Source organism: Neolamprologus brichardi, chromosome 7 (genome assembly GCF_056152115.1).
Source record: "Neolamprologus brichardi isolate AB-2024 chromosome 7, ASM5615211v1, whole genome shotgun sequence".
NCBI lineage: Eukaryota > Metazoa > Chordata > Actinopteri > Cichliformes > Cichlidae > Neolamprologus > Neolamprologus brichardi.
In genome coordinates this window covers 11,637,871-11,664,035 of record NC_142110.1, presented here as the reverse complement: position 1 = coordinate 11,664,035, position 26,165 = coordinate 11,637,871, and the positions used below count along the sequence as shown (strand labels likewise).

The 26,165-nt window shown below is 39.9% G+C and overlaps 1 protein-coding gene across 6 annotated transcripts in view; it reads right to left on the bottom strand.

The window, feature by feature from the left end:
- mef2aa (myocyte enhancer factor 2aa) overlaps nucleotides 1-26,165 on the bottom strand; it is a 63,349-nt gene that overhangs the window by 4,783 nt on the left and 32,401 nt on the right. For 3 of the 6 annotated variants that reach the window (XM_006789381.3, XM_035907102.2, XM_006789382.3), the window contains 4 exons: nucleotides 12,188-12,322; nucleotides 10,593-10,815; nucleotides 2,967-3,151; nucleotides 1,475-1,498 (listed from right to left, as the gene is read on the bottom strand). In XM_006789381.3, coding sequence (XP_006789444.1) covers nucleotides 1,475-1,498; nucleotides 2,967-3,151; nucleotides 10,593-10,815; nucleotides 12,188-12,322 — 567 coding nt within the window. Of the gene's footprint in view, nucleotides 1-1,474; nucleotides 1,499-2,966; nucleotides 3,152-10,592; nucleotides 10,816-12,187; nucleotides 12,323-12,389; nucleotides 12,522-26,165 lie in introns of all 6 variants that reach the window. The other 3 variants (XM_035907103.2, XM_035907105.2, XM_035907104.2) reach the window with 3 other exon arrangements.

Below are 26,165 nucleotides of genomic sequence, written 5' to 3'. Positions count from 1 at the left end.
CAGTTTAATGCAGCTGTAGTTACTGAATAAAGCAAATTCCTTTCTTTGTTTGTCTTTTGATCCTTTTATTATTTTACCTGATAAATACTGCAGATGATTCAGTCATTTCGCTAAAGTAGCTCTTGGGCAAAGTTAAAAGTCCCTAATGTAAAGGCTACAAATGATCCAGTTTTTTTTAATGACTATTTTTTTCAAAGTGTTCCATATTCTGTACTAAAGGTCGTGTCAGTGCATGTAATAATAAAAGCTGCCACAAGGTGGCAGTGTAGCTTCACTGCTGTAAATGTTCCGCTCTTTCTGATTTATTATTGACTGTGTGCTTTAAAAAGTTTATTAAAGTAGATTAAAAAATGAGAACACATAACAATAAACTGATATATTTAGTCTGATTACCTACAGATTCGTTTAGATTTAATATATACAGAAAAGCGTTGAGAGAACTTTGCAATAAATTTAGGTAGAATTCTGCTATTTAAAGTAGAAAGCTGACCGACGTCAGTACAGAATTGCTGATGTGCAATTAAAAGCACGACAAATACATTTTGTTACTTAAAGAGTTAAGAACACTCGTTTTGGGCAAGCTCCACTCCACAAGAGTCCACCGCAAAAACAATCAGAGTGAGCCATTAAAGTGAGTCTGGAGATCAGTTTCACACCCGAATATTTCAGACGGTATACGAGGACAGCGTATATGACACATATTAGCACCCAGAGTGACACACAGCAGAGCCCCAGTGGTTTTTAGTGCAGTGACTGGCATGCAGTCCACAAAAAAAAAATGCAGCTTGTTGTGGTCATGCAGTAAACTCTTCAGTGAGTTGCAGATCCACTAATGAAACGCAGCAAAAGTTTAGAACAATACTATAAAAATCCCCAGTGTTTAATGTAACAAACATATGTGCAGCTGCCAGCAGTTGTGTTTGAAGCGCCATTGCATCATGATCTACAGTCGATGGCTTCCTCGCATTGTTCCAACACTCTCCAGCCAGATGACTTCACCGAGTATCTCGTAAGGTGATATCATTTAAGATGATGTAATCCTCTCTGGCTTAAAAAATATAAATGATTTATCATTTACTCATCACTCTTTGAGTTGTAAAACATGAAACTATGCGTAAAATAATTTTAAAAAGTAATCACTGATCTGCTTTCTCTCCCTCTTCCTTTCTCTCGCTCTCTTTCTGTCACACACACACTTTCACACATAAACTCTGGTGGTATATGACTAACATTGACGTGTTGGGAATAGAGGAGCCAATTTAACAGGCCGAGGCAATTTTCACAGGCCAAACCCAAAGCATGCAGTGTTAATGTTTTTGTCGTTGTTGTTTTTGTTTTTCCACGTCTTGTTTCTTATCACTGGGAGATCTGAGAGCCAGTCTCCAGTGTGCGCGGTGCCTTCAGTCTAGCATCAGTGATCACCGGAAGCACGTTCACATTGCAGCCATTTGCCCAGGCATTTCTCAAAACTCACCAAATCCATTTCCTCCTCCTCAGACTGCCCTCAACAGAAGAAAAGAAGAGAGTTACAGAAAAGCAGCAGAGCGGCTGTAAATCGCTCGGGGTGGGGGGAGGTGACAAGTGCAGGAATTTACAGTAAAAGGGACAATAATAAATATAAAAACTTCTGGTGACCAATCACTGGTAAATCCCGCTCTCTTTCAACAAAGCAGTTAAATTTGCTTTTTTAAATGTAATGCAAATACACGCGGTCACCAAACCGTAGCACGTGTGGGTATGAAGCGCTGGTGCTCCGGTTTGTTGGGCTATAAAATTCAAGTCTTGTAAATAAAGAAGATGGAGCAGTCGGACGTCAGTGAAGCTTACACAAATGAGAGCTGACATTTGTGAGTGGCACTGAGATCAAATCATAATCACCAGAAATTACGAATGACGCTTCTCCGCTGGTACCAATAATGGCTGCTTAGTACTGTGCACTTAAAAATCCCCCCTGTGCTGGGAGGAAGAACAAGAAGCCCATTTTCCATCTTTTCTGTGCTGTGGGACATACTGTGTCCACGCCGGGGCTCTTAATACCCACACTCAATCAATAGCGGTAGGAAGACACGACAAGGGCGACAAGATATTATCTGGCTCACACCCTGGGCCCCTGATTAAGTCTTCATCTACACTCTGTCACACTGAGATGTGATTAATTTAATACCATTATGGCCTAATGACAGGCTGTCTGCAGACCTGCCACAGCCCACGCCCTCAACAGCCTCCACCAGTCGAAAATACTTCGTAGGCTCAGACAGAACAGGACCTCCCACCCTGCACCTCTTGCAACACAACCTGTCCTACTCCTACGTATTCCACAAGCAGACACAGTATCACACAGTTGTTTAAACACTGCTCCAGGCCAGCTGAGGCTCAGCAAAGGAGGAGCAGCCACAGTAACCAGAGGTTTATTTACAAAACACATCGGTTTTCTGGAAAGGCTCCTGTTACTGACACCACAAACAACACACAGAGGTGAATCAGGGTATTTGCTCGCCACTGTCTTTAAATCCCGCCCCAACCCCCCTTTTACAGTTTTCTGAATGTCGATTCGTGACTCGGAGGGTCTGCTTAAACCTCATGTGTTTGCTACAATCAGGGCACCCTGAAGCTTTCTTCTTCTTATTGTTTTTATAGGCCTCAGAATGAATGTGAATAATGGAGGGAGGGTGCAGATCCATGGTTCGGTCCACACTGAAATAGAGGTGAACACATCTCAGCCCCACTTTTCAGATAAATAAAAGTCCTGAGTTCAAGTGTTCAAGTGAGGCGGAAACCTCAGCTGAACACCACGCTACGTTTTGTGATAACATCGAAAACATGTTTGGGCAAAATCCAGGCAAAGTGTTCTGCTACGAAGGGCTTGATAAAGACACCAAACAAAGCTCTGCTCTGCCCTGCAGCAGAGATATTTAAAGGTGCTTCAGCTAGTGATACTCGTGTGCAGTGGTGTGCTCTCTACTCACCAGCGGGGGCATCATCCCTTTGCTTGATGGAGGGATAACAACCCTCAGGTCTGGCTTGCGGCTTCCCATTCCCATGTTCCCTCCAGGGGGTGGCGGAGACTTGGTGGGCATGACTTTACCCAGGCCATTGCCACTGGCTGTGCTGAGGAGGCCTGGAGAGCCCCTGGGGTTAACAAAACCATTTCCTGCAGATGTACACAGCAACAGAAACACATCATCAAACCATGCACTGTGACTGACAACACTCCCAGTCATCAACCAAACCTCTCGCGCTGTGTTGTTTTCCAGCTTGCTGCAGCATGCAGCGTTAAGTGTTTCCAACCCTCTGGGAAGTTTTAATAGACTGGGATAATTATCCTGCACATTTACAAAAATAAAATGTCCATTTCAAAATTGATGAGCCCTTTATTTTTACTGTGAATGATTACATCAAAGCCAATTCTTTGCATCTTGGGACGAGGAGCAGTTCACTGGCAAATGTACTGTGACTGCTTAAAAGAAATAGCCGAGGCCATTACAATTGAATAAGAACAATAAAATGTTGTTCTTTGTTGTTTTTCACTGTGCACACAAACAGCAGCATGTGCTAGACTATCCCCACACCATTCACACCTAGGCATTCATGATCATTAGTCATTTCCTTTTCTTGAGAACAATTCAACTAATTTTAGGAAGTTATTTTCTTGAGTTCCAACAACTTATTTTAGGAACTCCCTCTCCCTCTTCGCATTGGACAACCACCCTTGAAAAACATCGCTATATCCACTGGGTGTGGACCGATCGAAAATAAAAGAAGTAATCGTATTGAACCAATATTAAATATAAATCTTATAAAAAGGTGTTAAAGCTACAATAAATGCCACAATACAGAGAACGGCTTATAGTTATTATTATTATTATTAGGACTTTTTTTTTAAAAGAAATATGTTTTTGGTAGTTTCTCAATTAAAATAAATCTTTCAGAAACAAAACTGAAAATTTCTAGATCACCATAAAGTGTCTGTATCCATTAAGCATTTTCTTTTTAAAACACGTTTCACATAAAGATGTGTTCGTCCCATTTCTATCATGCTACAGTACCTTATTTTGAACCACAAGACACTGTATGACTCATCTGCACAAGATCTGCAGTGAGATTCTGCAGATTCCACACAGAAGAGCTCTGATAAAAAAAAACGGACCGCTGAATTCTTATGAAAACAATAACCAAACAAAAGTAAGATTTCAAGCGCACTTGAAGCTTAGCCTCACTTTATTTGACGTAAGTCTGGATAGAAAAACTATACTTTAAGAAAAACACACTCGGAAATCCTGAAAACAAAGGGAAGAAGGAATCAAGGATATCTAGCACTGCATCAACAGATCAGTAACACTTCAACAAGTTGCTGATTTCTCTATTGTGTTCAGTTTATCCCAGTGAAACACAAAGTGTGTGCGCAACAAGTAGACTCTTGCATAGGAACATAATGGAACAATAGCCCGTCTGACTACAGATAAGGCCGGCAACAATTCAAGGTCAAATAAACAGTTATGAAGTGCACAATAGTATCTCACCGCTGAATCAACAGTATATGCAAGCAGCTACTGCCATCAGCCTTCACTTTGATCATATAAGACTACGCTGCTGCAAGACAACAATGTTTACAGAATTAGCAGATTAAATGTCCAAAGCCCCAAAAATAGCGAGCCTGATTAAAAGCATGGAAGAAGTCATTCAGTGGGAATGAGGAGCAATGAGTGCAAATAGAATTTCATGTAAAGAAATGGATTTCAATTTGGCAATTTGGCAAATAAAGACCTCGCTGATAGCAATCAGTGAGCTCGAATATTTTACTTTGACAGAAGTCTGCCTTGTAACGCTGAGGAAAAACAACACGATGGAGATGACTAAAGGCCTTTTTCACATCAGAGATTTGTCTTGCAGCATCGGAGGCCAACCTTCGCAGCCAAAACTGTCTGACGTAACATTGTTTTATAATAATGCTTTGCAGTAAAATATCAAAATGTAATCCTTGCTTTGGTTTAGTTTGCTTTTATTCCCTAATCATATCAAAAATCCGACTCAAAACGTATATCAAGTAATAATGTAATGCATCATCTGGTGACACATATATATAGCCAAATGAAGACATAAATGATTTTTCTTGGTTTAACATCAAATTTAACTTGCATATGTTTTTCTTAATTGCGTGCATAATGTATTGTTTTATTATGTAGCTCATTGATCTTCAGCTCAAATAGGCTGTTTAAATAAAGGATTCATTCATTCATTCATAACTGATGTTGTGAAATGTGTCCACATGACGATAATGTTTGGGGGTTAAATTTCCATGTATGCTTTATGTTTTCATGCACCTGCATATATATTTATACATATATCTATATTTATTTCATTATGTCTTTCTCATGATAATCTGCTTAATTTTCTTCACTGGTTTAACTGTTTGTTTTTTTTGTCTGAAAACACTTCAGGCTTAAGGTTGCAGCTTTGCTAAAACTGCAAGAAGGTTCCTTCAGAGATGTTTGTTTCATACCTGCAAGCTACGTAAGATACAACTTGCATATTCTTAGCACTTGTAGTCATACTAGCACTAAGGTTCTGTTGGTGGCAATGATGGTTTATTTATCAGTGAAAAATCTCCACAGCTTTTTGACACAATAATATCACATCATTCATAGTGGCCACAGCACAAGTACACAAGTTTAAAAAAAAACAAATAGCAAAGCAAAAGATAGAAAGGATCACGAGATAAGAGTACAGAGTCTTTTCACATGAAAAGAAATGATTGCACATATTCAGGTAACGCGAGCGTTCGGCTTGACTGGCTTGTGTTATAGTTGGTTTATTATGTTGTTTAAGTATTTCCTTTTTGTGCCATGGAAACAAACTTTCATTATTAAAAACAGCCTATTTTAAAGTCGTTAAAAATGGAGACAGTGCAAAACTGATGTCCGCCACATCCACTGATAAGTCGTCTTGCTTACTCATAGGCTGATGCAGTGTATAGAAAAGGGTTTGTATACATGACACTCCTGTGTCTGTAGCCTGTAACCTGCATTATCAAAGTCTAATGCATTTTTGTAAAAATGTTACAATCGAGGAGGCAAAAAATGAAGAACACTTTCTCTATTTTCCAAATGTGAATATTCTCAGAAACGTAAAAGAAAAACAGCGTTCCAATTGTAATATTTCTAATTCTACATGACTTAAATTGTAATATTGTCACACTGTATCTATTAACATTTCAGTTATGTCCTTTCGCCACCTCATTTAAAATACATTTGCGTCACACTATTGGCGATTTCATTACCGGTCGGAGACACAAAGACCCACAGTCTTGTGTTTACTGCCTCATTTAGACACGGAATAACCCACCTGACTTGCTTGTGTGTGCAATGTGAATTTGATTATGACTTCATACGTCTGACGATGAGTGAAGGAAATAATTCTTTGAAAATAAGTGAGGATGAAAACACGTCTGAACAAATGCACGGCAAAGTTCAATGGGATCCAAGGTAACAGACACAAGTTAAGACCAAGCCTTCAGCATAGGGCATGTCACCGGGCCTTTCCGCTCTCATTCTATATTCAGACTTCTCTTAACAGATTGGTTGTGCTGGTAAATCCTCTCTGACTGAAACCTGCGCACGCTGAAAGCTGTTTGGTTTCTGTTCATTGTTCTGAATTATTAAAATGGTCTGGTAAGGGGTATTACATAAACCCCTGTGTTTACAAGTGAAACATTCGGTTTTCATTTTAAGTTTGGGGAAAGAAAACACTGTGACTTATTGTGTCCAACGTCCCACACGCGCCAGGCTCAAGCAAAAAAAAAAAAAAAAAAAAGGGGGGGGGGGGGGGGGGAGTCTTGATGAATGAGAAGAAATGATAGAAGTGAATCAAGGGGCTCCAAATGCAGTCTTCCAATAATAGCTAGATGCCATGTAGCCTGCGGTCCTTTTGTTGTATCTCAGCAAACTAATTTGAGACAGGATGTCCCAAGTGTAACTGCAAAGAATGAAGTCAGATGGAATAACTGTTCACGCCCCATAAAAATTTTAGACTGAAGAAAAACTGAAACACACATTTGACGTTGGAAAGTATCCCTCAATATTCAGCAACTGCGGACATCCAAGCAGCCTAAGATTAATAAAGTAAAACTACAACAAAGAAAAACAACTTTCTGAAAACAAACTCCGGCACCACTGGGCCTGTTACTTAATGACATCTGGTGAGCATGCAAACAAACTTTGAAAATGTGTTTCAAGAGCTTGCAATCATTCAGTATTAATGAAGGCATGTATACAGCTTGCAACCATACTGCACACCAGAGAGCACTCTCCTAAATCCTTCGTTTTCACCACAACTTTCTCACCAGTCAAGGACCAGAGCTTGTAATTAGGTGTTATTGTATGAGCTGTTGTAAGAAGCGATGCTCTGTCACTCAGTGAAGTACACACACTACTCAATCACATAAAATGAGGCTTAAAGAGAAGCAGTTTGGTTTGTGGAGGTGTATTAGCTTTGAAGCCATTATCTGAATGAGAAACTAGACAAGAACAACAGATGGCTTATTTTAGAGAGAACAACTGACATTTATCTGCCAGAAAATGTTGCCAGTGATGTTCGCTGTGGTATCGTGCATGCATATACAGTACGTGCGCCTGTAAGATGGAGAAATTTTACACAAAAAGCTAATAAATAAAGCGGCTATCACACTCTAATAGTAGAATGGAATAAAAAAAATTTGCCTTTTGCTTAACTTAGAAAAAAAGTTTGAAAGTACTTAAACTATTAAACAGGGAGAAGATATCACACAACACATCTTCCATCTGGCTGCTTTGAAATGCCTCTACTGTGGTCACTGCGGCTATTTGGGAAAATCATAAGCATTTCAGGAATGGTCATCTGACATCAGGGCTAGAGAAGTTAGTCCTCCTCGTAGCCTATGCTCTGCTACACACTTGTTGCAAACAACAGCTGCAACATGCCCATACAGTGCCAAATGCTGACGCCCCTTGGCAGAGGCTCCTGACTTTACCCTGACCTGGTGCCACACCCAAACCTAAAACCAACCGAGCACTTTCTTTTTGGTGGTCTTTAAACTCTGTGACTAAGGCCAAGCCTAAAATCTCTTACAGCTTATATCCTAGTGTTCTTCAAATTATTATTACCTTTGATTGTCATGCAGTTTGCCAGTTTGCTAAACAAAACAAGGAAAGAGTTAAAACTCCACCTGCCTCCACGTGTCACACAACACTTTTCACTCATGACAGGCTGTCCGGTCATTGTGTACTGAGGCCTTAGTGGAATGACATGGCCTGAATACCTACAGGGTCATGCTGGTCTAGGCATCTTACAGACCCTCTCCAGCCTTATAAGGGCTGCCAGGGCAGTCAGGGGGGAACAGATGCACCTGTCAATAGACGGGAGGGAAACAGGAGAAGAGGGAACTGTGTCGAGGCGACAAGTTTAAAGGAAACACTGGGTTTATTTACCTGCCCGTGTCAGTAAGACAGCTAATTGCCCCGCTCTGTTACCGCTTTGAAGTACAAACACCACACAGTGTTTAATGCCGTGGAACCATTTCCCATCTCTCAAACGTGCATTTACCAAGCATATTGTGCATGCTCTCTGTTAAGAGGACATGTGTGCCCTTTGCATGCAATGGAAAGACAGTCAAACCAATCAGTCAGTGGTACTGACGACTGTCTTTAGCCAATCACAAATAGATATGCTACTATCCAGCTCATTTGCTAAGCAGGAAGCCTGTTGGGCAGAGCTACAGAGAGCTAATGAATCTCTCCAGGAGGACTTACCCGCTGGGCTGGAGCCCGCACCACTTGGCACTGAAAGGTCTGTGGTATCCAGCATGCCACCTAATAAGATGCACAGAGTGATATGAGTAACCATCTGCATCTTTCTGCAAGCTAGCAGAGCATGTGATGGAGATGGCAGACCAGACATGAAAATGTCATGTAGCTCTATCTTCACAGTGCACGAAGGAGTAGAACGTGCTCTGCCAGGGTCCTTATGGTGAGGGAATTTTCAATATGTGATTAAAGAGAGCAACTCGTTTGTTTTCAGCTTGTTTATCAAGTCGAGGATGAGGAATGCAGCATTCCACTGTGAGGAGGCACGTTCAGAAAACGGTTACTTGTGTAATTCTGAATTTGTGCGCCTCTGAGTGATGTTTCACACACATTTAAGCAATGCACTTAGGTGAAAAGAATATAATGCTAGCATGCCACCAGAATCATCCAAAAAAAAGATAAATGCTTTACAGTTATTAATCACAAGGGATGAGTTATTCTAGAAAATTATCATTTAGTATACCCCCAGTAAACAAGAACATGTTACTACTGATATGTGGTCAAATGTCAGTGAGGCATTTCACACCTTGCTGCATGTGCTTCCATCAAAGGCATTGTAGTGAAATCTTGCAAAAGCCAACCGAACTGACTGAGTCCGACCAGTCATACCAGTACTAGTGTCACTGACATCATTTTTCCACTATGCAGATACAGTAAAAGGTGTAACAATGAGCATCTCAGAGGATGTGGAAAAAAATATATCCACCAAAGATCAGATAAGAGGTGTTGAATGACGACTTGACATTAGCTCACTTACCCTGGAGACCATTTTGGACAAAAAGTTGAAAACCATTTGAGATAGAGACCACTCAGAGGTTAAATGTGGACAACCTAGATAACGCAAACCTATTTATGCATATGAAACTAAAGAGGTAAAAGCTAGATCAGTCAAGTTTTCTCCAATCTATCTGAAATATGCAACATTATTGGCTTTGTCAAGCGCCTGAACTCTGTCATTCAGACATAGGTCACATTTATTGTTTTTTTTCCCCGTACCCTTGAGATGGGACTGCATCTCAATATCTAGCCCCAGAGCTTCCAGCATTTCCGTCCACACTGCCATGTGTGTGCCCCATTCCCACCTCTCATATTCCCTTGCCTCTCTGTGCACCCTGTCCTCATATCCCCCCTGCTCCTGTATGTGTGCGGCCTCTCTTTTTACTTACGTCTCTTAGCCAAAAGCCTGCGCTTGTCCTCAAACGTCTGGTAATGTCTGAACTTTGTTTTTCTTTCTTGGGTTGTTCTGTTGCAGATCGGTCTTAATTGTGAGCATGCCAATCCCATAACGTTAACTGGCATGTATTTATTTGAAACAGTAAAAATGATACATAAATGTTGTTGATACAATTTCCATCAAAGGGGCCAGGATGCTTTTTTACAAATAAAGCCGACAAGTCTGGACAATTAATTGGATCCGAGATTAATTTGTATGTCGATTCTACACAACATATATCCCGCTGAACTTGCATGCTGCTACCCATTGTCTCCACTCTTTATGCTAAGCTAGGTTAACAAACTTCTGGCCTCCAACTCCATGTTCAACAGGGATATAAGAGTGATACTGATCTCCTCAGCAAATTCTGAAAAGTCAAAAACAGCAATTTCCAAATTTGCTGAGCTACTCTTTTCAAACTATTGCAAATAAAACTTTGATAATATTTCTGATGTTGGTGAGCCCGACTCTTGTATCAATTTGGTGGGAAACTGCCTTAACTACCATTAACAAAAATCAAAGTGAGATTGTTATCCACTGACCTGCACTGCCTGCACTGGTGGGCCTCTGGGATCCTCCACCAGAGCCAACATTCCTGTGCAGAGAGGCCTGTGGAGGGGACAGCATCCCACTCTCACTCAGAGAAGCTGTGGCGGCTGCCAGGCCCTGGCTGCCCAGAGTCCCTCCTGCCTGGTACATGGCATTAGGATTGGATACAGGCACTGCCACATGCATGGAGAAGTTCTGCTGAGGCAATGCTGTGGGCTAGAAGAGGGAGACAAACACACAAATATTTACACAGATTACACTAAAAATCCAAGCTCTGATGAGTCTGATGAGTCACTGGTTGTCATGGCATCATTAACAGCAAGCTCCACTTGAAGGTTAGCTTTAATAAACAGATTCACAAAACAGGCAGGCAGGGCAGATTGAAGTACTGCACAGGAGACCTCCTACATTGTCGGCTTTGTATGCTTTATAGTATACATAACATAATATTTATATAGCAATTCATGGTACTTTAATAAACATTCATAACCATCATTCTCATTAACATCATACATAGAGAATACACACAAATCTTCAAGTAATACCACAACATACACAAATAATAACTTACAAAACCCAAAATATAAAAACATGCTGTCAGGTGATCACTGTGCATTGCAGCAGTCAGCACTAGACACATAGATTTTCCTTTTGAAACACCATTGTGTAATGTGTTTCTCTGCAAAACACACAGCGGTGGTGGGGACTTGCAACCCAGACATCTACAAGAATCACAACTCATTTGCATTTACCCACAAAGTGCTGACTGTGCAAAGCTTTAAGTGAGAATGACAGGTGGCAGTGAGAACATTTCATTATAGCATTATCCAGTGAGCCAGTTGGGTGTTATCATTAGTTTGTTAATGGCAAAGTGATGCTCTTCATGTCAGGAACATAGAGAAAACAACTGCTTCTAAGTAAGCACTATGTTCTTGCACAAGTCTAATATTGTCACGTGTGATAAGATCACAAGAGATCTGTGATATCTTGAAAGACAGAGCCAGTGTGGTACTTGGAGAAGGGAACGGGACGGGTGTAAATATTAGTGCAGTGTAACGATGAAGAGATATAATTTGAAAAGAAGAATGAAAATGTTGGATTATTAAGGTCCTACGGAGACAAAAAAATATTTTTTTTTTTACCAATCGAATAGAAATCTGGATTGAGATGGCAAAAAAACACCCTTAAATTAAAGGATCTGCAACTGTTTATAATAAACACTCACATTACTCTTAGGGTATTTACTGTAAATTCATTATGTTGAGATAGTGATTGCAGTTTGATTTGTGATAACATGACCATGATACTAGGGTGTAATCTTTCTAGCAGAAGCATGCAACATTTCATCTGTTAATGAAATGTGATGTTATCAGGGTGTGCCAAAATATCAGCAGCAAAACAACTCAACGTAAGGAACAAATGCACACCCAGTAAAGGGGGCATTAATCTTTAGTGTAGGTCTGAAAGAAGTTAACGGAAATCTTCGGAGGGACAACAAAAAGAGGAAAGAGTTAAATGGAGAAAAAAAAGAGCCAAAAATCCGTTGTGCCACAAAGCCAAGCAAGAACATTGCATTTACAGTACTTACGATTTTATGATTTCTCATCATATTATCAAACTCCTCATTAATTTTTTTATACTTTTCTTCTGTGTGAGGAGTGAGGACATATGAGGCATCGGGGTCCGGGCTATCACAACCTCTGTGTTCTTTCTTGTTTAGCGCCTGTAGTGAACATCAACATAAAGACAGGAATCAACACAAAACAGCAGGGGACAAAGGAAGTACTTACACCGCAGCGCTTGTACATTAAATCACTGTCTTCGCTTAGTTTGCCGAAATGGTCATCCATGAGGGGGCTGTGCCCAAAACAGTCATCAGGATCAGGACTAGCACAGTCATTATGGCCTTTGTTTCTCAATTTCTGAAATGAAATTGCACAGTTGAAAAGAAACAATGTACAAGAAGTAGTCCTGTGTTTATGTTGCTTGTTACCTGTTATATACAACACTGTGCAAAAGTTTTATGAACATCAGAACTGTACATTTTTATACTAATGCTTAACATTAGGAGGAAACTGATCTGTCACAAAATAATTCTGTAGCATTACAGACACAGTCAGCCATAAATACATGTCTTCAGTGCTGAGAAAAACAACAGGTCTGTAACAGATGGTATGGCCCCCATACAACATCACTGAGTCAGTCTAGGATCAAACGAAGAGACAGAAGATGCCATAGACTGTATTTATAAAAAACCCAATGTGATGTCACCCATTGGTTTGTGGACTCATTTTGAAGCCTCAGACTAAGCACTTTGGCCGCTGCCATCTTATAGAGAGGTGGATATGGCTGATAAAGTGTCACATGTCATAAAGTAACCACTCCCTACAGCATAACCTGCTTTACTGCCAATTTTACTCATCTAGAATTTATGAAATAAAACAGCACGTTATGGTAAATAAGGCCTGAAACTAGCGATCGAGATCATAAACGCTTAGGGGGAAAAAACGCTTACTGAGGTAATAAATAAAGTAGGCAGTAGGACAACTTAATAATAGACTTCCGTACAATAGGATTTTATTTTTGCAACCAGATGAGCACCACCCCCTTGCTCGCCATTAGAAAGAATGTAGGTTTAAGGCACATTGATGCCCAGTTTTAAAATATACAGTATAAAGCAGACACTGAGGTAACCCAATTTCAGACAAACAGTGGTAAGTTCCTCAAGATGCTTGAGATAACCTCACAGATGAATAACTGGAGAAACTCTGTGTAAGGCTATGTCATAGATGTGGTAACAGTTTAAGGTCGAATAATAGATAACTTTTTAAGATTTTTGCACTTTTTGTCAAGGTAATCATTCCTCTGTCAGTGCGCCCCAGGGCAGCTGTGGCTACAATGTAGCTTGCCATCGCCAGTGTGTGAATGTGTGTGTGAATGGGTGAATGACTGAATGTAGTGTGAAGCGCTTTGGGGTCCTTAGGGACTAGAAAAGCGCTATACAAATGCAGGCCATTTACCATTCGCAAATGTACCTGCAACCTTTGACCAGTACTGTACTTTAAACCAAATTACATATGAAAATATTCTACTCTACTGTTTATTCTTTTCTTTTTTTCAGAAAAACAATATACAAACACAGTGGGCTAGAGTGTGGAAGACAAGGATAAACTGGAAAAGTCACTTTCACCAATTCACCCTTCACCTGGAAGCTCCCTTTTTCTTTTCTTGTATCCATTCCTGTCCCCACGCATGCATGTGCATGGTCATATATTTCACATTTATTAGAATGCCCTGCACAAAACGACTCTACAGCTGAGCACACCTAGTCTGCAAATTAGTATGGTTGGCACTTGCATACTCTGATCAAAGTTAATGAATGTGCGATTATCAAAAATTGGTTACATATGCTTATTTGTGCAGGTCATTGAGAAATTATAGCAACATAAGGTGGTCCGTTGTGATGTTATAAAGAGCCTATTCTAACTTTAGCGAGGTAAGAAACATGCCATGAAACTAAGCTCTTTTGCTCACTTTCATACAGGCTATTCTCTGCTCCTCATTACAGCTCTGAAAAGCAGTGTTAACAAGACTTGCTGACAGCATGTGACAGTTTGTGATATCTAGGCAGTGTACATCAAAACATGATTTATGCGTGGCTCCCAAGACTTCTCTATCAGGCTGCTGCAGGTCCACAGCAGCACCCTGCCCCATCTTGAAGACCTCGTGTCTACAGGAAGGTCACTGACTCCTGTGGATGTAGGGGTTACAGTGCACACCAGAGGAAAGGAACCTACACACACTAATGAGACCTTACTCTCTTGTTTCTGGTCTTCATCACGCAGCAAAGTGGAAAATGTGTGTCTGTGTGTGTGTGAGAGAGAGAAAAACAGAAACTATGTGAGTAGGAGTGTGCGGTGCATATGTGCAATGTCTGTACGTTGTGTGTGTGTGTGTGTGTGTGTAAATGTGGTGAGGGGAATGGGGGAGGGGGGGTTTCTACAGCTGCTACATCCTCTGACAGCGATGTGACAGTACGTTTAGGTCTGTGCAGACAATGTGGCTAACCTAGCAGTTCTCACCACAACCTCAGTGTAAGTCACATTTCCTAAAACCTGGGTTGTATGAGACTCCTGCATAATACAATTTCTCATTAAAACTAGACCACTTTAAACTCCTGACTGCTCCTCCATTTTCCGCGTACATTTTCTTTTTGAGGGATGTATATTTTAAAACCCAGTAACAATGTTGGTATGCAACATGCAATGAGGGAAATTAAGCTGTGCATAGCTGAGATCGAAATGAGGAAGCTCAGAAAGAAAGAAACAACAAAAAAACACCCACATCTCTTTAAACGTTAAGTGTACACAGTGCCCAGAGGAGCGCAAAAGAGAGAAGTCCTCTGGATAATGAATGACCAGCACTGTACCACAGATGCATTACTGTTTGGTGTGGTGCAGAGTGGAGGCATTCTTCTCATTCTAAGAAAACGCCTTGCTGGTTCATTTCCTGTTTACTGAACGCAACCCCCTTTAGTTAGTGTCCTGAAAGGCCTGTGTTTACTGGGGTTAAGCTATGCACTTTCTCCACCAGTGAGCCAAAGATCTGATCTCAACCTGCTAATTTAAGTTCCAACCTGCTCATTATGGGAATATCTTGGTCGGATTGGTCGGGCACGGCTGTGCGAGATGGGCAGGGTTGCTCCACTTTCACAACAAGCCTGGCCAACCTTCAGTACACCACACCCACTAGTCCAAGCCTTTTAGGGAGGGGTAGCAGAAGCAGAGTGGGCGAGCAAGAACCAAATAGCAGTCAAGGGCAGGCAGGACTCAGATGTGTTTTATGATGCATGACACGAGTCACTACAATACATATTATCTTCAAAGAGATGTACTAGAAGGTGTCGTGTTGTGCAACAGTTCATCTCTGTACTGTTCTAATGAATACAACATTGAAGTGCAAGTAAAGCATGGCTGTAATTCTTTTTTTAAATTACTTGGCATGTTTTCGGGTGCCCCCCCACAGACACCGCCTACAGCTCTCAGTAAACGGATCACTAAATGAGCACATGGCCAAACAGGTGCTCCTCTTCCAAACACCTGTCAAGACCTGGCTCCCCATGCCAGCCAATCAGAGGCACACTCACGGAGACATAGCCATAGCAGGGACCACATGTATCCCTGAAGGCCCCCCAACCACAGACCAACTTAGTTCTTACATGCCAGTGTAAGACGCTACAGGGTTCTGACACAGAAAAGGAAGAAAATACATGATTAGGAAGCAAAAAACCCACTTTCTCTTTTCCGCATTATGAACAGCTTGTTAAAAGCAGCTTTAAAATGTCTCTCAAATGTTGAATCAAGCTTTGGGATTCGTACTTTTTGGAAAGTATAGTTGGCTGGACGTGAATACAGCTGAGGCTGGGATTTTCAGTAGCATGTCTGATGAAAGATACGGCCTGTTTGTTGCGGGAGAAGGTTACAAAGGCTATAGACAAGGGAACTTGTGTAATCTATTCACGAGGCCCTGAGAGGCTCACAAAGATGAGTGGGAACAAGGCCAGCTGCTATTTTCTCACAGTGGTCCAAACCTGTATTGATAGAAATTTGGCTCTTGAAATAAAAATGAGGCTGAGTGGCTGATGACAAAACCTACTGGGCCCTATTGTCTGAGAGTGCATCTATAGTAAGTGTGTCCATCAGTTTGCTTTTGTCATACTTCTCTTAAAAAATATTTTCTATTGCAGGAGGCCTTGAAGCTTCCTTGTCTTGAAGAAAACGTTTATCCGTCATTTCCGTCTGAGCCCTGACTAATAACCTAGTTGTTACCATGGGAAGCATTCAGCGCAGTAATTGCCTCCTCAGGTTTGCACTGTATGTTCAGCACAGGAAGCAGCAGAGCAGTTAGATCTCACCTTGCGTTCCATTTTGATATGATATCAATATAAATTCTCTTTTTGATTCAATTCTGCACTATGACACGGACTGCTACTAAAATAAGTGAACTTTGAACAGTTTCTGCGTGTCATTAGGCATGACAGATCATCAGTTTACATCACTATGCTCAATTCTGCCTCCTAGGTTTACTTTTAAGCAGGATTTTCACATTCAACGGGTTAAAAATAAATCCCAAACTATTGCATAAGCCACCTACATCACCTGTTTCTTGAGAAGTACTTTTAGTGAGATGGGTCCAAGCAATTTACTCTGCTGCTGTGAGTCTTGGAAAACCATTTCTTTCTGATGTTCTCCCTCTCTTGTGTCAAGAGAGCTTTCTGCACTTAACTTATTCATGTACTGTACTCTACTGTACATGAATAGAAGGGAGGGTGAAAGGAGAAAGATAGTGGTTAGGTATAAAAGCTAAACTTCAAAACTGTGGGGGGGATGGCTGAAAGGAGGGCATGAAGAGGCTGTTTCTGCAGTCTCTTCTGTTGTGCCTGAATCACGGCAAAAGGCTATACTTACAGTAGCTTTCACTATTGGAAGAGCACCACCTGACCTATGACTGGTTTACCACAGCTCCAATTCAAGGCCCTCTGTGGAAAGACAGTCTGTAGTTATAAACTGGAGTACATCATGAATGTTTAATTCACGTAGTGTTTGTTCAAGCCTCCCCGTTAAAAGCCATATTTTAACGGGTTGCCGTGCCTGCGGCCTCCCCTCACCTCATTCCAGCCGGGTATCTTGGCCCGCTTGCCCTGCAGTGCTGTGAATTAGCCCTTGTGTCCGCCGCTACACTAAGCAAGGTAGCGTGCTAATCCTCATGACATCACTATTGTGTCCAGGCCGTTCCATCTAATGTGCTTATCAAAGGGCTTCTTTGAGTGTTAACGTACTAGGAAATCAGCATGGGGAGGTGGCTTATAGGAAGGCTTTTATCTACTAAGGGATATTTCTGCTCTTATATAACATCTTAACAATCTTTCAGTGCCGCCATGTTCCCTTTCCTCTCTGGTGGTGCTGTAGTCTTCACTCAAGGGGAATAAACACTTCCTCAGGTCGGTCTTTAGCCGATGTTTGAAACTGTCCAGCACTGGGTTACTAGGAATCCATTTTTCTCCATTTCCTACCGCATACTGTGAGACTAGAGCAAGGAGATTCTAGATAAGGAGTCCTCTGTAATTCCCAGACATATCTTGTTTAATCTCATGACCATTAAACATTACAGAGTGGAGTGATATCAGGATATGAGACTGGATTCATGTCCTTCCTTTAGCACAGTCCATTGTCTAGTTACTCAGTGGACAGGAAAAGCGAACAGGAGGGGGCAACTTGACTGCCTACATTACATTTTGACATTGTTCTCTTGCAGCTGTTAGAAAAACAACATAAATAGTGAGATTCAATCCCACCTGAAAGTAGTGACAATGGAAGACAACAATGAACTAAGGCCTCAAAGTCGGTGGACCATAAGTCGAAAGTGGCAATGCTTGTTAAATAAAATTGTGACAGACAGATAGACATCAGGCAAACCTCTTATATTTTACTGCAAATGATTACCTGCATTTGGTTGACTAGATTCCCAATTTAATATAGTCCATTGATTTTACTGAATGAGGAGTAATTGCTGTGCAGTGAGCAGTCCCTTCAGAGCTTTCTGCTCTGAGACTGTAGTGAATGACTGATGTGACAAAGCTATTAGCTGCCAGAGTCAGAGAGAACAGTCTCAATCAGTGGACTGCATATTTTCAGTATAGACAAGAGGGAATTAAACTACAAATTGAGGATAAAGGCAAACCAATGTCATCATTATCTACAGATTAAAAAGAATGAGAACAAGCACCCTGTGCCCACGTGAAAGTAGTGGCACACATAAAAACTGAACAAACTCTAACAAACACAAAATCCTTCAAACCATTTCAATCTCAGGCGCTTCATCTCCCGCTTTCTCTGGTCATTGAGTGGATCATTAGCTGTCAGAGCCATTGAAACCATACCCCCAACCCTGAACTCCCATTCCTGCTCGCCTCTAAAATATTCATAAGGACAATTAGGAGTTCCGATAAGGCGAGTACGAAGGGCTGGGGGGCGTGCGGCAGAGAGGGCAGGATGTGCCAGCAGGACGTCTGTTCTGCAACACTCTATACCCAGACCACAGACCTGTCCTCATCAATCTGAGACACAGCAGCCTCCCTCTTTGCTCCCAGTCAGGCCGGGCAGTCGGGGGGGAAGGTGGCACTGTGCCAGCTAACCCCCCCCCCCCATCCCAGCAGGCTTTGCTCTGTCCTCGCCCCTGGGCAGGAGGGGTTGGCTGCACAGCATGCACAATAGGAGGAGGGGGGCACAAGGGCAAAGTGATTGTTGCACGAACTAACTCACAGAAGCTGTTTTGAACGAAAGCAAGGTCACTGAAGAACATCGAGGGTGGAGTCGATGGCTTGAGGTTCTACTAATCTTTATCATAACTAGTATCGCTGTTGATCTGTAACTAGATCAAACCAAATTAGGCCAGCTTAGTGTATGACCTATTTCATGTGGTTCATGCCACAGTTGATGACAGGTATGTGGTTTGAGCTCAGTTTTGAGGCACTATGGCACACAGAATCTGTGTTATTTGCTATGAAATATATAGTAAAGTAAAATCATGACACCACCAATGATATAAAGATCAATTAAAACTAAAAAAAAAAAGGGGGGGGGGGGGGGGAGGACAACAATTTCCTGCTAAATAACAGGTACAGAAGGAAACATTTTTTAGAGTAAATACATGAGAATAAAATGTTGCAAGAAATCATGTCCATTACGTTGAACAGAAGAAATAAAATGTCTGATGACAAAGAAATCTAAGTTCATTTCTGGTGAATAAATTCCAAGGGCATCTATGCCTCTGCAGTGACTTTAAAAGACCAATTCACAGAAAGCAAAGACAGGTTGGGGTGCTTTGATGCTAGGTGCAAGAAAAAAGCCAAACAAAGTCAAAATGCATAATAATGTAATCTATTTCTTAACAATCGATCTAACAAGTTTAAAAAAATACCATCTAAGCACTGGTGCCAAAAAACATGTCCATCAATAGTTATCTAGGCTTTCTGAAGGTCTTTAAAAGTTCTTCTTTGGGTATCTGCTGCGTACTGACTAATTTTCAGTCCAGTCCTTATAACTCAGCATTTTCACAAGAATGCACTTCTCTTTGTTAAACCACTTAAAACTGACCAATGAGGCAGTCAAGCATAAAAAAAGACATTTAATTAAAGGGTTGAACCACTTTGTGCCTACACATAACAAAAAACTAAACAAAAAATAAATTTTATATTACATATATTTTGTATTTTTAGGCACTTTGTTACTAGCAGCCTAATGCAAAAATATTATTTTATTAAATCTATTTTTAAAAAATGCCAACGAGAACACAGTTATTCCCAAATATCTGAGGAAACTGGAGATGTGGAGGACATCAGAAGACATAACAGGCCTAAAGAACTATCCACAATAGATGAAACGTATCTGAAAGTCTTGTCCTGAAGAAACAGGTGATTTAACAGCTCTGTTTTTGCCTTATATACGGCTCATGTATGTTTGAACATGTTTCAATAAACTTTACACCTATTTTTCGTTTTCCTAGCAAAATAAAAAAGACATTTGTGGTGACGCTACTTTTTCACAAAAATCAGATAAAAACAACTTTTAACAAGGAAATTAATAAAGTATAAAAATATAACTCTCTCCTTAGTTAACTGAAGTGTGTTCAGTTGAACACACTTGAAACCCTTGAGTCCTAGTAAGCTCACTGGAAAGTACTGTTTAGAATAAGACAGTGTCTTGTGGTCCTTGTTGTTGTTGTTGTTGTTGTATCTCTTTTCATTAGATGCTTACTAAAAGACCCTCCGTTTGAAATGACACATATGCGACATAGTTGAGAGGGTGGAAAAAGAGCTCTGACGTCAATGAGGCACGACATGTGCCAAAAGCAAAAGTCTCTTAGCAGTAACCTGGTAACAGGAATCGCATACACACACAGCCGAGTCATAATAAAACAATGAGACGTAGTACATGATGGATTTAAAATGCACAGAAAAACAGTGCTTGATTATGGAGTAAAGCCAGTCAGCAATTCAAAAGACAACTACAGAAAAGGGATACTGCTGGTTACCCAATAATCAAACTACATTTCAAGATGCTGTTAGGTAACAACTACTTAAAGTATCAGTTCCACAGCAGAGTACACGTGTTAGAGAGTCACCTATAGCTTAGCCATATATCTGCATGAGCATTGTAACATCTGTTTTATTACACTTAGAAAACTACAAAAGAAGACCGCTGACCTTTTTTCGCTAAAAGCCCAGAGGAAAAGGAGTCCTTGTCCTATAAAAAGTGGCACTTCTGAAACACAGCGTGTTGCTCGCAACAGAACCATTAATACTGCTCGCTGTGGCACGAGAAGACCTTTCAGAAAACTCTCATCAGACTCCTTCGTGAGAGATATGAAGACATCAAGTGGCATAAGCTAAGTACTTATTTAGATAGAGTTTACTTTTACACTTTGCCCCACATTGGGGCACATCTCTACTCTAAATATACTGTAGACTCTCTGAGGCTATAAAATTTACAACCTCTGTTGGAACTATAAATGTATCAGAAGTATTCTAGTAGTCCAAAATAAATCGTCCGCTTTTACTATAAAATGTGTGAGTTTATTTTTATTTCATCCCACTGCACTAATCTGAAAATAACTTCTTATCTTGTATGTATATAACAGTTAGTATGTTGGCTCTGACACTCAACAAAAATTAACTGTAGAGCCGACCTGGCCGGAAACACAGGCCCAAAGGTTAAATGTCTGCCCTCAGATACAACCCCCCCCAAAAAAAAAAAAAACCAGTCTGTGCACACAGACAGGAAGAAGTGCATCATCTTAACAACACTGTTTGTTTATATGTACGCCAAATGAAGAGGCGATAATGGGATTTCAGAAATACTAATTAATGGCTGCCTTTGTTGCTACATTATCAACATTATCAACCTCTCCAGAGACAACAGACTGACTGACAGGTTTCATATTTATGTGGCAACAAGGAGAAGACACTAAAATAAAAACGAAAAAAATAAATAAATTTTCATTATTACAATGCAGTATCACCGAAAACTTCTATTAACTCAAAACAAAAACTTCCAAAACACAATAACATCATATTTAGGTTGGTCTGCAGTATTGTATGTGACCTACAGTTATTAAGTATAAAAAATAATTTTAATATCACTTCAATAAGTCATAGAAGCCCCAAACTACATGTATTTTTTTTCTGTAATATTAAAAATGGGCTGGCTGAAAATTTCACATATATTGAAAAGCCCTGGAAAATCAACATCAACCCAATAAATCTATGTCAACAGCAATGACATTTGATTTAGCTTAAAAGGGATATCTCATCACTGCTGCTGTGAGGTCTGTGGCGAAACACCAAAAAGGATGATGATGGTGCAGATAAAGGGTAAAGTAGAAAGATACTGGTGAAGGGCTGAGGCAGATATTGAGCTTTGCAGAGAACTGAGAATGAAGTCATTAAACCGGTCTATTTATTTATTCCTTTAAATAGCGCTCATTGCAGAGAACACAGCAACTTGTGCTTGTTTTGCCTCTTTTCAGACAACAGGGAAATTCTGTCAAAATCAAAACATTTTCACCGACATATCATATATATATATTTGAAATATCATATATTATATATCATCATAATATATCATATATTAATGTATACACATTACTGTAAACACACCAGAAAAGTATGGATACTACCAACTTACAGAGAGAGCAAAAGGGAAAACTAATAAATGAATGCTATGTCTTTATGTTTTTCATGACAGCAGAATATAGAAACACTTAACAGCAAACTAAAAAAAAAAACAAAAAAACGAAATAAAACCAAGACAATGAAAAATCTTCAAACATGCATAAAAACTTTGACTGGTGTCAGGTACAAGTAATTATCCAAACAACAATTAAAACTCAACACCTAATCATGCATCTGTTCAGTAACTAGTATTACTGAGTGGCTATCTGTTCACTTAATATAGCCACCCGACACTTAGCACAAACATTGCGTTGTTGAAAATAAAATTCTACACTAATTCAATTCTCCCCAATTCTAAATTTCAGTTAAGTAAATATATCTGTGTAGCTGAACTTGAATGACTTATGTTACAATTTCAAAACTGACCATATACCATTCAAAATACCACAACCTGTTTTTCTAACCTGGAGAAATTCTCTCATTTTCCAAACAGAAAAGTATGCTATGTGTGTTAACGTGTTGTGAAAAAGACTCTTTTTCATCGGTATGAATAACTTTCATAATGTGTACGTGTGTGGGCAGCACATACCTATTACTATATTACTTAAGTGACCAATGAATGAACAGTGCAATAACTGCAGTATCCACCAAACACATTTTGTAGCCTATGAGATAATACCTGAGAGATAAAGAAGCAAGCAAGTATCGTAGGGCTAAAGAAAAAGCATGAATAGAAATAAATAATCATTTTATTGCCCTTAAAATATGTTTGGATATAAAACTTTTGGATGTCTAAAAAGAAATTTATATTAATGTGTTGTTGTTTTTTTTAAAACACTGTGACATAAAAATCACACCACCACATTTCTGTCACACTATGACATTCCTGAAGAAACTAGAATTTTTATCTCTCTATTGTCTCCACTAACCAGCCAAGTTGCAGCAGAAGTTGCAAAGAAATTCATGCTGTTGCAGTAAAGCTGACTTTTAATCTTTTCAATTTGTGTTCAAAAGATTTCAATTACACGTGTCAGAAATCGTGTGCTCAGACCGCTCTAAATGCTTGGTTTTTCAAAGGGATTTTTTTTTTAACTCTTAGCTCTAATTGACATCAAAGATAGGTGATGGCCTTAATATAGTCTGCTTGCACAAGACGGCCAGTCACTTGGAAGTTGGCTTAATTGAGCTTGTTTCAGACCAAGGATGAATTAAGGGGCTGCACCAAGGCCCACTAGAGGGTAAATCAGGAATAAGGAATGATGTAAATCTCGAATAAAAGTGCAGAAACAGAAATTAGCATAATAGGAGCACTTTAAATTATGACCATAAATGTGTTTAGTGAGGTTAAAACTGTCCTTGACCTTGAACTGCTATTTCTAATCAGTTCATGTCTGAGTCCAAGTGGATTTTTGTGCTAGATGTGATAAAATACTTCCAGGTGATCGATTCTAATTATTTGCAAGACTGGGATCGACATGAGGTCAGAGACCTTGACCTTTCACCACTAAAATTAAAAATTTTCATCCTTAACTCCAGGTGAGCTAATCCTACCACGACTGCCGCCAGTGCAGAAGCATGAAATATAAATTTCAATCTACTGTTAACTAACATTTCAAGGTCTCTCTATAAACGTGAAGCTTCTGTCAGAGTTGTGTGCAGTATGTACTCACCTGTTAACTCTAAATCAAGTATACCACACTTTACTGCTATTTTCTGAGATGTGAGGCTTTACTTTTATAAATTAAGATTCCTTTTGAAATTAATACGTCAAGATATAAAAACGTGCACTTTCAACAGTGCATGTTGCTCAGCAGCAATCTACACGACACATAATTGGCAAGACATCATCTTGAGTAAATCATGTAGCACTAATAGCAATTTAAAGCACAATTATAAATACACGCTCAGGACAAGCTGCCTCTGGTACTTGGAGCAGTTTCACCAATTCACTCTGATATTCAAGTATTTGTTCTTGCTGTTAAAACCAACACAAATAATCTGCGCAGCACAATATCCTAGACAGACTTCAGAGTTGACTGAGTGCTGATCTATTAAATATTTGCAAGGCTAAAGCTCTTTTCTCTCATAAATATTTGATCAGTAATTCTGGTGATGAAGGGTGAGAACAAATTCAAATGCAATTTGTGTTGGGCTTTTTTTCCCCATGTAAAACAAATAAAGTATTAAACAAAGCCGGAGCCACAGCCTGACTTTGTTAACACATTTGCTAAAGTAATATATTTTTTCAATTTTAATCTGAGCACCTGATCTGATCTCTCTGATCTCTAATCAGCTCTTTGGAAATTATTTATTCCGTCAAAAAGTCAGAAGTCGTTCAAAGATAAAAATCACAGCTTTTTTAAGTGTAGTTTGAAGCGTTCATTTTTTAGAAATGTCTGTAAAAAAAGGAGCCTTCTTTGAGTAAAACGACTCTCCGCTATTTCTCCACTCTCATAAAGTAATAAATAAGAAATCACATTCACTGAGTGGAGGCTTAAGACAGTTTTCTGCTTGTTTTTTTTCTCTGTTCTTCCATCTCCCTTCCTTAATCCCCCCCATCCATACACCCCCGGCCCATTCCCCAGCCTCCATTTCCAATGAGCCACCAGCAGGAGGATAATTGATCAATCATGCTAATTGAAGAGTCTGGACAGCTAGACCACCATAGCAGATGTGCCAATTTGCATTCATTAGGATAGAAATGAGCCTTAATCACTGCTCAGCCTTTGATTGACGAACATAAATATCTCCTGTCTGAAACTCCCGGTGCCCATTCAGCCCAAAGCTTTTCAAGGGATTCATTCTATAACTGGTAATAATATTTATTTTGCTTTGAGCTGTAAATCACAGAAAGAAAAAAAACACTTGCGAGGCACAGCTCATCACTTAATGCAATGATCGTCTCCATCATTTAAAGTGTAACACGCAGAATGAGGGACATGAGGAGAAATTAAACCTTGAATTGTGATAAATGCATGCGTAGCTTTTGTCGTCGCGAAATCTACAGCACACAATGTGTGACATTCAGTAATGGTCAACATTTACATACCTTATTAATACAGCTCAGTTTATGACAAAAGTTCATAGTGATCATGAAATAAAGCCTAATGGAAATTACCTGATAATTCTGTGCTCATTTCCTCTCACTGTACTGGTCTTGTGAGACGGGGGGGACTGCTCGTTCATAAATACAGAAGGAATTGTCCCTTTCTCCCCGAGTCACAATAACAATGGCCACCTCTCTTTATTATGAGTAAGATAAGCAGAATTTCCCTATGAATGATCTCACGCTGTTTATTCTCAGAAACCATCAGGGTAAAAGACATGAAAAGGAGCGCTAAAAAGTCACTTCTTTGCATATAGCACTCTCCGGGTATTTAAAAGGTATCGGTATTTCACTCCAAGTGCATTTCCTGAAATTTGATTATAGTCTATTCACAACCTTGATTTCATGAGATTAGAATTAAGTGTCAATTAATGTTTATTCCATGTGCCTACAAACCTGATTAATGCTAACCTATACCATATACCTTAATTGCATCGAATTGCTTAAATAGGGGACAGATTGATGCCAAATTATGCCTGTGAAGTTAATATCTTATTTCAAGGTTTCTCCTGGAGAGACACAGGGATCTTTCTGTGTGCAGAAACACAGCGTGAGGTTATAGCAGAGCACAAATCTCATTAGCTCCACAAGCGGAGACGAGAGTAAGACTAAATATTATTAGATTAATCTAATGACTAACGGCAGCATTTTCATTTGTGGAATAAACAGAATTCAATAAGTAACACAATAGAAACAACACCATGGAAACTTCATTCAGGAATACCCTAC